At 38.2% G+C, this 13,080-nt stretch overlaps 1 protein-coding gene across 2 annotated transcripts in view; it reads left to right on the forward strand.

Annotated features, from left to right (window-relative positions):
• The window catches only part of CLSTN2 (calsyntenin 2), a 299,276-nt gene that overhangs the window by 111,461 nt on the left and 174,735 nt on the right, over positions 1 to 13,080 (forward strand). For both annotated transcript variants that reach the window (XM_074546803.1, XM_074546802.1), the window contains exon 2: positions 9,170 to 9,292. In XM_074546803.1, the coding sequence (XP_074402904.1) occupies positions 9,170 to 9,292 (123 nt within the window). The remainder of the gene's footprint in view (positions 1 to 9,169; positions 9,293 to 13,080) is intronic.

Consider the following 13,080-nt stretch of genomic DNA (forward strand, 5'->3'; position numbering starts at 1 on the left):
ATTCCTAAAGAGGCTATAACACAGTAAAACATCTTGGTGCTGTCATTGGATTCGTATGGAGACGAGCATGTGTTAATTGTTGGTGCAGGGTCATGGTCCAGCTCTGACTGGAGCTCTGGGAACTCTGACTCCTAATGCAGGCAAACTGTACCATACTTTCACCCCAAGCTCCACCTGTACTCAGCATTTGTTATTTAAATGCATAAATGTGGGTAGGAGGAAAGAGTACTTGCTAATGTAAGAATTGCATTTTAAAACTTAGCTGTTGGCAGTATAATTTCTATGTGAATAGACTGATATGTTTCAAAACACTCAGGAATTAGGAGACACTTGATGTTAATGAAAGAAAGAAAAATTAGAGCCTATTTCCAGGTTGAAATGCAAAAAAAAAAAAAGAGGTGAGGGAGTTTTGAGGGAAGAGTAAACCATTCAAATAGGATCAGTGATAATTTTAGGTTTAAGTCTATAGAAAATGTACTGAGAGAAAAGACTGCCTTGGAAAAAGTAAAGACTGCATTGATAATGAGGAGGTGCATACAAATAAATTAAGCGTTTTGTTATAAAGTCAGAGCTATTTATAATCAGAAACAGCATCAAAGCTTAAAAACATATTTCTTTCAGGCAGTTCCTAGGTCTAGACTCAGCTATTAAAAGAAAACAAATGCAATGGAAAAAATTAAAGTGTAGGTAGAATATGTCTGAAGAATGCAGAATAGTTGTGAAAAGCAAGGTGCTTTTCACACTGTGCTTACTGTATGGGTTCCATAGCTCATGGAATTCAGGCATTCTCTGCCTTGGAGAGATGAAACACAGAGGTCTTGACTCTTGCCATGTCTGGAACAGCCACATTCCCATTGATTTGTGGGGGTAGACAGATCATTATTTGTTTTGGAGTGTACAGAAACTTCAGTCAGGACTACAGAATAATAAGAGCTGTTGTATGAAAGTGCAAAGAAGTTGGGCTCTGTCCCAAACACCAAGAACGTCAGCTCTTCAGAGTCTGTCAGAAATGACCACCATGGATAGAGCTACACAGAATGTCACCAAGGCAGGAGACACACCAGTGTTCTCTGTCTCTGTGTCATTTACTGCATTCCTGCTTTCTGCTGGGACTGAGAAGGGCAACGCAGGGGTCTGAGGATGAGGGAAGAGACGAGGATCTGACTCCATGTTTCAGAAGGCTTGATTTATTATTTTATCATATATATTATATTAAAACTATACTAAAAGAATAGAAGAAAGGATTTCATCAGAAGACTGGCTAAGAATAGAAAAAGAAGGAATGATAACAAAGGCTTGTGTCTCAGACAGAGTCTGAGCCAGCTGACTGTGATTGGCCATTAATTAGAAACAACCACATGAGACCAATCACAGTTGCACCTGTTACATTCCACAGCAGCAGATAATCATTGTTTACATTTTATTCCTGAGGCTTGTCAGCTTCTCAGGAGGAAAAATCCTAAGGAAAGGATTTTTCATAAAAGATGTCTGTGACACAACACCATCAGCTGACACCTGCCTTGTGCACTGTAGGAAAACTTATGCAATCCTTGTTTTATTAATGTGTGGGACCGTGTGACACATGCTATTTAAAGGTACATTCTGAGAGATGTGGAGTGAGGATGGAAAGTCAGTTAATAGATTTGAGGTATATTTTGACTTAGGACATCTGAACATCGCAAACATGCCTAGAATTTATCAAACTCTCTCAGTTTCTTGCACTCTTCCTATTATTCCCTCTTAAAGAATTGGAGTTTCTTTGTTTTCATCAAGGAATAAAGCATCTCTTCTGTAGTGCGGTCACAATTTCAAAACCAACATAGTTCATTTGGAAGGCGTGGTGGCCATATAAAAAAAAAAGATGAGTGGCTTCTTTCAAGATCTGCTGGATGAAGTAGAGGACAGGTAATTTGCAGCAACACCTGTCCTATACATGATCAGCTTCTCTCCACTGCAATATCCTTCAGGCCCCTGCTAGATGGAAATCTGTAATTTTAAACAAATAAAACATAATCATCAATACTTTCTTCTGTTTTTTTTTTTAAAGGAAACTACTGACTCCTTTAAAATCCATGGCATTAGGATTTATCTCAATTCCCAAGATTTCCAAATGTGTAGGCTAATATGTAGGAGCATAGGATTTCAGTGAGATTAAATTTGTATACTGAGATAGCACTCAAATCTGTGCTATCAAAATAGTGTGGCATGAAATTTTATAAAGGCTACCATTTTTAAAGACTTTTTTCATTTATTTTAGCCTCATAATAGGGGTTTTAACTTGGGATTTTTCAAAATACTGTTCTCAGCTATAGAGTATTGCTGAAACACTTGAGACATAATTGCATGAAGCCTAAGGTACCTTAATATCCTTTTTTAAAACTTCAACTCAAGGTACTGTTTACAAAGGAAAATGTGCTAATCTGAATTATAAGGTGTTGAAAAACCTTTGAAAATCTGCTCAGCCAGTGTTAAAATGTCTTAGGTTCGTTAGCATCTGCAATGTTCACTTTAGAGATGTCATAATTGAGACATTCATAGGAGAAATAGCAGCAATTGGAAGGCCCTGGCTTTGGTATTTCAGGCAGTAAGGGGGATATTACAGATGCAAATGTTCTTTTCTTCAGTTAAACAGGGCATCCTGCAGCTCCTCAGTGAGGTCTGTCTTTGGTGCTTTTAGGGGATTGCTCTTGCTTTTCTGCACAACCACTGCATTTGATTTCTTTTGCTTCCCATGAAAACACACTGTCATGATAAAAATGTTCACTGGGGATCTGTGTGTTCCTCAGAATTATGTGAAATATTGGAATATTTACAATGCACGTATGTCCAGTCAGTGAAGCAGTGCTGGGAGCCCTGGTCAGCTCTGACAGAACCTTTCAGAGCTCACTCATTCTTGTTTATTTAAGGAATAAGGACAAGAGTCAGGTTAAGTTAAAATGCCTGCTGTTAGTGCTCATAATGGAAAAATAAATCAATGTTCTGAACAACTTTCAGCCCACATGAAAGACATAATGTGTGTAAGACCAGGGCAGCTTCATACAGTGAGTGTGGAGTTATTAAATAGCAAAGAAAGTTAAATTAAATGATAGAAGGATTTAAATATTGTGCATCTCAAGCTTTTATGTCTTTTTAAATGAGAATGAAGCTGTTCATGAGGAATCCATGTTGAATTGAAGATCAGCATTGATAAGCAAGACAAGTGAAATGCTTTTGGAGTGCAAGTAAATACATAGGAAAACGACTTTTTTGTGCCCTTGAAACATCAATGAAAACATTTTTTAATTATTGGATACTTTCCCCAAGATTAAGTGTGTAATTTTTATGTCTGAGGATGCAATCAGTAAGTGCTGTTAAAGTTCCTGTGGATAGCTGTGGGACAGACTCCCCTAATTCTGATTTTGTTCCTTAGAAATGGAACATGAACAACTTCCTGCTCTTAATGCTGAGGCATGGAGGCTGGGAGCTCAGAATTCAGGTTTGCATTCTCTGAGGTCTGTTATGGCAACTATCAGTAGATAAATTTATAAGGCCATGTTGATGAAGGAGTTGAAATGTCTTTTGTGTTAATTAAAATAATTTTGAAGCTTGAAGGCACTTCAAGGCCGAGAGACCACAACTGTGTGATCCATTCCCTAAAAAAGGGCAGTGAGGCAGGGTGTAAAGACTAATTCCTGTATGGATATGAAAATTCAATATGTGCGCTTCAGAAATAGGGATCAGAAGTGAAACATGCTGCTGAAAGTTTTACATCTCAGTATTGTAATGAAGTTCTACAAAATTTGTGGCTAGATTGTTTTTTCCTGAACAGCACAGGTTTGGGTTGAGCAAAGCATTCATGAAGTTCCTGTTAAATGTTTAATATTAATTTCCTCAGTGTTAAGAAGTTTCTCTCCCCTGCTATTGGAATATGAATCCCAATATAACCAGTTAGATGGTGCCTGGGCCAGTTCTGACCTTCGCTGCTGGGCCAAAGGCAGCAGTGCGGTGTTTTACCCCAGAGATACCTTGGCTGCTGGAGAGTGCAGCGGGGCAAATCCAGGCTGTCAGGACTCCGTTTACCTCAGGAGAGAGCGCTTCTGGCGATGGTGGAGAGAAAGGGAGTGGATTCTGCTAGAAGGTTGCCAGATGTTTATTCCATGGGTACAGAGATGTCTGCACCGAGCCACTGCTGCTAACAGAATGGAGGCCGCATGGTCTCATTAACATTTTAAGCTCAGGACAGGGGAAGGGGAGGGGACGGGTGAGCCATCAACCAGGTGAAGGGGCAGGGTCTCAAGGGACTAGGGACACCTATCACACGACGCCTTGCTGGTATGTTAGCCTGATTGACAGGGCACACTCAGCGAGGGGCGAGGGGGAAGGGAGAAGGTAAAACAGGACATTGCAACACACCACAACACCCTACTCACAAAAAACCCCAAACAAACAGATGTACAAGAGAATTAATCATATTTATGGCTGCATAAGCATCTGAACATGTCAGAATAAGTAGAGAGTATGTTTTCTTACTTTAGAAATACCCAACAGCAGTGAAATTACTGATGTTATCAAGTGTATTAGGCAAGGCACTTGGTGCTTTTGGTCAAATTAGTTTGTAATAAGAATTAGCTACTAACAAAAGAGTCTTCCTTTTTAAATGTTGCCCCTTTTTTAATATAAGAACAAATTTTGTTGATGGGAACTGTCATTGTTGAAAGGCCTTCTCTTGGAGGCCAGAAAATGTGTTTATGGCAGGAAACTTGGTGCAGAATAGGTTTTGCTGTGCAGCACAATCAAAGCAGCGCCAAGGTACCCGCAGGAGCTCCACTGAGTAATTTAATGTTGCTGAGATGCACTGCCCATAATGTATTGCTCAGTTAAAATGTTCTCCAAAGAGTTCACATCTCATAATCACAATTCATAAATCATATAAATTCTGATTTAACTGATCTTAATGTCAAAACTCCCATTGCCTTAATTGGGGCGGGATTTTCATGTTATTATTTTGTGTAAAAGCACATAAAGCATTATAGTTTAAAGTTGTCTATCTGAAAATAAAACCAGAACATAACTACTGGAATTTTAGTAATTGATGCAATGGCATCACAGGGAGAACGAAGTGTGTGGGACAGAATAAATTTCTTCTCTATAATTTGTCTTTGGCAAAGCATATAAAATGTGTTTTATATCAGAACATTTCTGGAAAGTTTTCAGGGTTTTTGTAGGTAGGGAAACACAGTTACTCCTGCTAAAGCTACTCAGTTTTTTTCCTAATGCTGAGACAGATTTAATCCTGTAAAATGCAAACATTTATTTACTTCTCCTACTTCACAGCCATTTTCAGTTTCCACTTTTTTTTACTTAGTTTCTTTTTCCTCAAAATTGAAAGCAAAAATCCATATTTGTTCTCTCTGCCTTCCAGAGGAAGTCTTAAATTCTTTCTCAAGCTCCAATCCTCATTTCTTTAGTGACCTAAGCCCCCAAATCTGCCTATCTTCTGAACATTTTTGTTCTTAGCTGCTACTTTATGAGATCTGGGATTTTGCTGCTGTCTTTGGTTTCTATTCCTGGCTCATTTTGGAAATCCAGGTTTCTATCTCAAGAGATACCTTGGGGGAATTAAGGTCTCCTGTGTTATAAAGCTGCACGTGCACAATACAGTCACATGTATGACCCGTGTGAGGAGGACTTGCTTAGTAAAACACAATCTCTGAAATACTTCAGTGTAGTGACATCCAGCCACCAGAAACTGGAGCTACTGCAGACTCCAGCGAATTTCTCTTCAAGGATATGAAATTTCAAAACTTCTCACTTATTTATCATAGAATGACCCCAGCATGAGCTGCACTTGTGAGTCAAAATCATCTTCATATATTTATCATCATTTATCATATACTGCTTACGCAGGTGCAATTTCACATGATCTGGCAAACACAAAGCCTGACATTTTCAGAGTCTATTTTTAACATTTTTCCAGGGCCCCACTAAGTCTAGCTTCTTTCTAATTCCCCAAATTTTATGATTTTAAAACTTTTTACTATCACCTGGGCATCCTCAGTTTGGGTGGTTCTAAGGGGAAGGCCTTTGACACCTACACGGGATTCCAGCAGGCTGAGCTGAAGATCATTAAATCAGCAGATGAAAAGACTTAGAGCTGAAAGAGGTGGTAAGAAAGCCTAAATTTTCTGCCAGTTTTTCTGGAACTGACAACCCCTTTAAGCTAGAGATGGGAGAACATATTATCAACACAATTAAATGGAAAATAAATCCATCGTGCTATTTAGAGCAGAAAAAGAAAGAAAACATTTGCTTTCATAAAGCAATTCTTAACCATTACAATTTGCTACCTCAGGTTTTAGAAGGTGTCAGTTAAATCAACTGACAATATTGAATCTGCCCTGGTATCAGGAGTTAAACCTTCTAATAGTCATATCTTTTCTTTTATAATTCTTTTATAATGTGGTTTGTTTTTTTTTTTTTTGCATCAGTGACATTTCCTAACTGATTTGAGACAGGAACCATCTGAATTTTGGAAATACCATTGTAACGTGTCCCTTGTACACTTGCTGCTTCCCACCCACTCCTCCTCTCCCCATGCCCTAATAAGTGTCTGTGTCAGCTTAGAGAAAAGATGATGTGAAAATATTTGAAGAGACACCATCTGATGCAAAAGAATTGCTTTGCATTCCCAGAGAGCATGGATGTTTTCCATTTGTGTAATTTCCACACCACAGGTCACACAAAGCTTATATTGCCATGGCTTTTACATTTGGGGATGTATCTCCCAAATTCATCTCCAAGACAAGAGCTTGCAAATAATTTGATATATTATTTTATTTTGCTTTTGCTCTATTGTTCTTTTCCTCTTCCCAATACCAGTCTCTAAGGTCTAAACTGCAGCATTTGTTCATAATGTACTTTTCTTTTCTTCCCCCCAATATAATTTAAGGAATGATGTTGCTGCCACTCATTTGACTGCTGTTATTGCTCATTGGACCCCAACTGGAGAAAGCTAAGGCTGGTAGAATTGCACTCACTGTATTCTGAGAGTTCCTTAGGTAAAAGTGCCATCAAAAGTATTTCCTAGCAATCATTAAGAAGACAGTTTTGGTGCTTTTTTTGTTTATTTGCTTGTTAAGGTTTTTTGTTTGATTGGTTTTTTTTTAAGAGCTCAGACCCTTAACAGAACCAGGAGGAATGAAAAGCATTTGGTACTAGAAATTTGAGTTGCATAAGGAGTTCCCTTTTCATGTGAGCTCCTGTTCACTGTCTCATTGTGGTTCAATTGCATCTGCCTGCAGTCAGGGGATGCCCCTTTGTGCAGCCTGTGAGCCACACCTGAGTGCCACTGGAGCACACTGCTCTATCTGCATGCTCAGGCAATTCACATGTTCCATTAACAAACACAGAATACTTCAACTGCCCTGCAAACCAGAATCCCAAAAGCCATAAAAAGCTCTGAAATTGCATCCATCACTTCTCATTTTTCAACATCGACAAGACTTTTGGCCTTCATCTGTTACATAAACTCACCAGTCTCTCCTCTGGCTGTACAGTCATTACAGGATGGAGATTTCAGATCCCTGTTTTCCATTTCACCTTTCCCTGACACATCCCCAGTTTAATCTTCCTATTGCTTAGTTATTGCAAAAATGGGGAAAAACCAACTACTGTGAAGATAAGTAGGTTTTCTTCTGAAAGAAGAGCTATTGCAACATAGGAATGAACTCAAAGCTCTCAGATTAGTGCTAGACTATAAATTATTTCAGCTTTAGAGGGATCAGTCTCCCAAGTCCACAGTTTCCTAATGATTAAACAAAGAAACAACAAAGGAACAGAATGAACTTCAATTTGCCATAAATATATTTGTATGCTTTCCAAAATAGCCAGTGAAAAAATAATTTGCTAATTGCCCATGTTTACCTGTTGCCCTCTGTTGTCTTGGTGGTTTTGCTGCTTTCTTCACAAAGGGAGAAACCTGAATCTCATTGATCTCATTGATGGGGGTTTTACAGAAGACGAGGCAGAAAGAGTTTAGGGTTATATCTGAAGATTTTGTTTGGTTTCATAATTATTTTATTTATTTATTTTTAAATTTGGTTTCACTTTAAGTGTCAGCTCTCCATCTTTAAGGTGATTTCTGTTAACTCACCAGGTATTTTCCTCAGCATCTGGTACACACAGCTATATAATAGCTATAGAAATTACCTTGCATCTGAGTTTGCTGCAAATGGGGCAGATATTCCTTGGTGCAGTGCTCCCTCTTGCCTGGGGCAGTACGTTCCTCAAACTGAAATTCATTTAGCTGCCACCATTGTATTCCTTATGTAGGAGTTCCAGTGACATAACATTCAGATTGTGCCTGCAGGAAGAAAGCTCAAATTATAACCACAGCAAAGCAAAGCCTCTTACATTTTTCCCCTTCCTTTTCATTTTGTGTCTTCATCCTTTGCAGTCAATAGGAGATGGATGGTGAGAGGGCTGTAAATGGAGAGGGTTCAGCAATAAGACAATCTGATGGTGTAGTGTAGTCCCTCCTTAAAGTGTCTTTTTGTGTCATCTTCTTGTGTGCTTCAACACCAGATATCCAAATGTTCAACAGCTGGATTTGAAGGACAGGTTTTTCCAGAAAAACTTCAGATCCCCTGGTTAAATTGTGAAGAAGTGCAAACTTTTATCAGTAATTAAAATGCAGATGTTTGTTTTCTCTGCAATGTACAAAACACAGAAGTAATTGTAGGTATTGTTCCAAAAATACAAAGTGAGAAGGTGACCAAGAGTTGTGAGTTCTCACCCACCCTTCTGCTTTGTGTCTTGTCAGGTTGGGTTTCTCAGGTTGCCCTTTCTCTTGTACCAGGGCTTTGCAACTGAAAGTAATTCCTGCAAAACTCTCTGAACCTAGTTAGCCTGACAGCTGAGAACACATTTAAAATATTTGGCAAATTGCCTTTTTATTTCAGTGTCTTAATTGGAGGGATGTGTGCAAGTGTTGAGTGCAGTACAATGTGCATGTCATTTTTCTTTTATATTTGAATGCTTGTTGCAGTGCCTTTTGAGTAATTTGTTAGTGGCTTTTGAGTAATACCATTAATATTGGAAGTATATTAAATAATTTCTCTTCATAGATAAAATAAGCTGAATGGATATGAAACACAACCACATTAATTAGGCATGGTTTCTTCTTTTCTAGTGAATAAACACAAGCCTTGGATTGAGACATCGTACCATGGAATCATAACTGAAAACAACGACACTGTGATTTTGGACCCTCCCCTAGTTGCTTTGGATAAAGATGCACCTGTTCCATTTGCAGGTAGGAATGTTCATGAACAGCACCATTTGAGCCTGTGGACTGCATTTTGAATTTGAAAATTTTGAATTGCAATGATTTTGAATTATTGGTATTTGTAAGGAAGGAATTTCCAGTGTAATTTGAAGGTTGTGTCTGAGTACTTAGGGCCTGACTGTTGGCCATAGATCCTGAAATGAGGTGTTTCCTACACTGAACTTGTTGTGAAGCAGAACAGAGTAAAGAGAATAATACAGCAGGCACCCACTAGCAATATATTTTAATGAAAACACAATAATTACACAATTACACTTGAATTTGCTTTTATAGAAATTAATCATTGCAATTGCCTGAAGGGATAATACATAATTAATTTTGTTCAGCAGTAAAAGCCCCTGCTTTCTCTCTTCCTGTTCTGCACCCTGGCTGTGGACAAAATGTGTGACAAATACTTAAAGTTGCTCAAATCATATTACTTACTGTGTAAGTACTTTTAGCTGTTGAGACTTTGACAGAAAATTTAATGGAGGTTTTGAACATTTTTGCTCATTTTTGCTGTATGATAGATGTATGACATATACAAGTTTGCGTTTCTATTAAGTCTATTTTACCTGACACTTTTTCTGTCCTGAGTCCCTTAAACAGAATGAGACTTCTTCATGTTGAGCAAGTTGTCTCTAAAATCCTCTCTTTTATTAAAAAAAATTTTTGAAGAAAAGAGAGAATAGTAAAGCTTGATAGCTGTAAGATGGTGCAGTTGTTAAAAAGATGGTATTGCTTAAGAATCTTCACCTTTTCTAAGGAAAGGAACTGGTAAAGGTGAGTGTCCTTGTTCTCAAGGAGTTGTCATGTTCAGGGAGCAGAAGTCCAAGTGCTTTTCCCAAACAGCATTTACAGCATCCTGAAAGAATTCTTCTCAGTCACTCTTCCCAAAGCTTACCCTGGCATCAGCTCCTACCCTGCCAAGCCAGGGCTCCCAAATGGTTTTTATATATTGACCCCCAGTTTAATATCAAGATTGTTTGTTGCTCGTGGTGCCCAGTGATTCTTGGCTGCATGAAGATCAGTTCCCAGTGAAAAGATGCCCTTGCCATTTTTTCCCTCTATTACTGTGTGTGTTCCATCTTAGGTTTGGTTCTTTCGCTTGCATTCCCTTAGGATCCTTCCAGGGATGTTCATCACGTGCTGTTGTCACTGACCCTGCAAACTCTGCTGACTGGGAATTTGTTAGCCTAATTATTTTCTTCAGCTTTTACATTGCAAGAATCAACACATTTTTCATTAAATAGTAGTTTACTTTTTGTGTGGAAAATCATCCTTTGAAATACTGAACTTACACAGACAGACTGGCTTTTGTGATAAAGGTTATATCAGACAGTAGTTTTAATCTAGCTTCTCCATTTATTAATTCAATTTATATTGAATATAAAAGTATCTACTTCTTACAAGGGTAAATACTTTCTGTGTATTCCCTGATACTAATTGTTTATTTCCTGATAATATTTGGCCTCATGATCTGCAGTCCAGGCATAATATTATAGTACTGATGGAACCCTTCATTCCCTTGAAGGGCCTGCATTCCCTATGTTTTTGGAGAAACACCTCTATGCACTTTTAAAAAAAACTCCTGTCTTTTTAAAGTGTTGGAGGAACTTACTATTTCTGTTGTAGTTTTTGATTTAATTTAATGTACTTTTATTTGGTTTCCTAATATCATTAATTTATTAAAGGTTTTTATGGAAAATTAAATTTGCATAATGTATTTAGTAGGAGAAAACTGAAACAGATACAAGTACAACATTAACAATATTCAGTAGCTGTACATGTAATAGTGTGGTAATGTGGAAGGTCTTTTATGGCCATATATTATTTGATTGTGGAAATTGCAGTTATATAATGTATCAGTCTTCAGTGTAAGAGAGAATCAGAGATCCAACAGATCCTTTGTCATCATCCTGGTAATGTTTTCAGTATTTTGTGAACTATTGGAGAAGGAAAAATTTCTAGTGCTTGGAAAGTTCTCCATGTTTGTTTGGTTGGTTGTTTTTTTAATGGGCCCAGGTTCAAGAATAAATCCGGGTCATTTCTGATCTGTGCTGAAATGTCTGCTAAGATCTCCATGAGCAAACTGTACTAAGACTAAATTTATGTGAATTCTTCCTCTGCAACAACCCCTGCAATAGTTCACAGGCAGATGGTTGGCTCTTCCATCAGGATTTGTGTTACCTTATAAAAACAAACTTTTTTTTCAGTAGTACCAGTGTGCATTTGACTTTAAAAACACACACAAAACCTATTGACAAAAGATCCCCTCCAGCAAACCAAAACAAAACCCCAAATCTCAAACCAAACAATAAAGACAAAACCCCAGCTTCCATGTAGGCATTCAGTGCAGATGGGCAGGAGTTCTACAGGACCAGGGAAACACCTATTTATTGAATTGAGTTTTATCTACTAACTTATACTTACTTATTCCATATTTCTATGTTGTTAGTGAGGATGTAGTTCTGTTGGACGTGTGCTTAACTGAGTCCTTGTGTTTGCTCCTTGCTGCTTGCCCTGGTGCACAGGTAGTTCATGCATTTCATATTTTTCACCTGGGCAAATAATTTTTCACCAGGTAATTGCTTTGTTCTAAGAAGAACACTTAACTCTGTTAAGAGGCATTTGCTATTCAGTGATTCTTATCTGCCCTTAGTGCTTTGATATGCTTTCTATACCCATTCCTATGATCTCCTTTTTTTAATTTAAGTGTTACTACTCCAAACTTCAAATGGTGTTTTGGTTTTCACTTATGGAAACTGTAACTTTTTTCCTAATACCTCTGCCTTTTTTCATCACCATGCCTACAAAGGTAAGTCTGTCTACCCCTTCTAGGAGCACACACATTATGGTGCACGTCAAACCTGAGTGGTCACAGGAGAAAATTACTGTAATCTGTGCTTTTTTTCACCTCTATCTAATGTTAAACATCAAGGGTGATGACAGGAAAAATAGGAGTCTTCTGTGCAGTTACCTTTCTGACTGGTCTGTGTTTCCAGGAAGGAATAAGGGGAGACTAACAGGACTAAATGTGCCTGTGAAAATGCTGGCTGTCAAATGTGATCAGCATTTTTCATAACTGGAGCACAAAGACTTTCACAAGACTGCAATGAATGGCTTTTCGTGTCTCTTTATCTAATGAATTTATTGTGAATAATTCAAGTATATGTAAAGTCCTGGTTCTTAAAATTATCATGATGGAAGCATACCTCACTTTCTCTTTTTTATGCAATTGTGGTTTTTGTCTCCTAGTTTGGAAGGAAAGCTTGAAATACCAGTATAGGCTTCTAAGTATGAGAAGTTTTCAGGATCAGCAGCTTTCCATATTTCAGTTTTTCATGCCCTGGCCCAAAAAAGATTTTTGCAGACTGGTGTTGAAATTCAACTGACCTTTAGAATAACTAAACTCACCATGGCATCCTGGAGCCTGTTGCAGGGTATCAGAGACATTCCCTCCCCTTGGCCAAAAAATACCCCCCAAAAAATGAACCCCTACAAACCCCACAAGTTCAGGCTTAGGGGTGGTTTGGCTAGAAACAAGGTGGGATCTACTGAATCAGTTTGTCAGGATTCTGTCCCTAACAAAATGCTGTGAGATGATGGGTGGCTTTTGGAAGAGACATCTACCTGCATTCCAAAACAGGAACTACATTTCATCAGCAATGCTGTGCAAAACAGATCTGAAAGGAACTTCAGGATGTTGTCAGCCCATGCTCCTGCCCAAGGCAAGCCCCTTGTCATTGCTGAGAAACAGTTTAAACACTTTCCTG

This window comes from Zonotrichia albicollis, chromosome 9 (genome assembly GCF_047830755.1).
Source record: "Zonotrichia albicollis isolate bZonAlb1 chromosome 9, bZonAlb1.hap1, whole genome shotgun sequence".
Taxonomy (NCBI): Eukaryota; Metazoa; Chordata; class Aves; order Passeriformes; family Passerellidae; genus Zonotrichia; species Zonotrichia albicollis.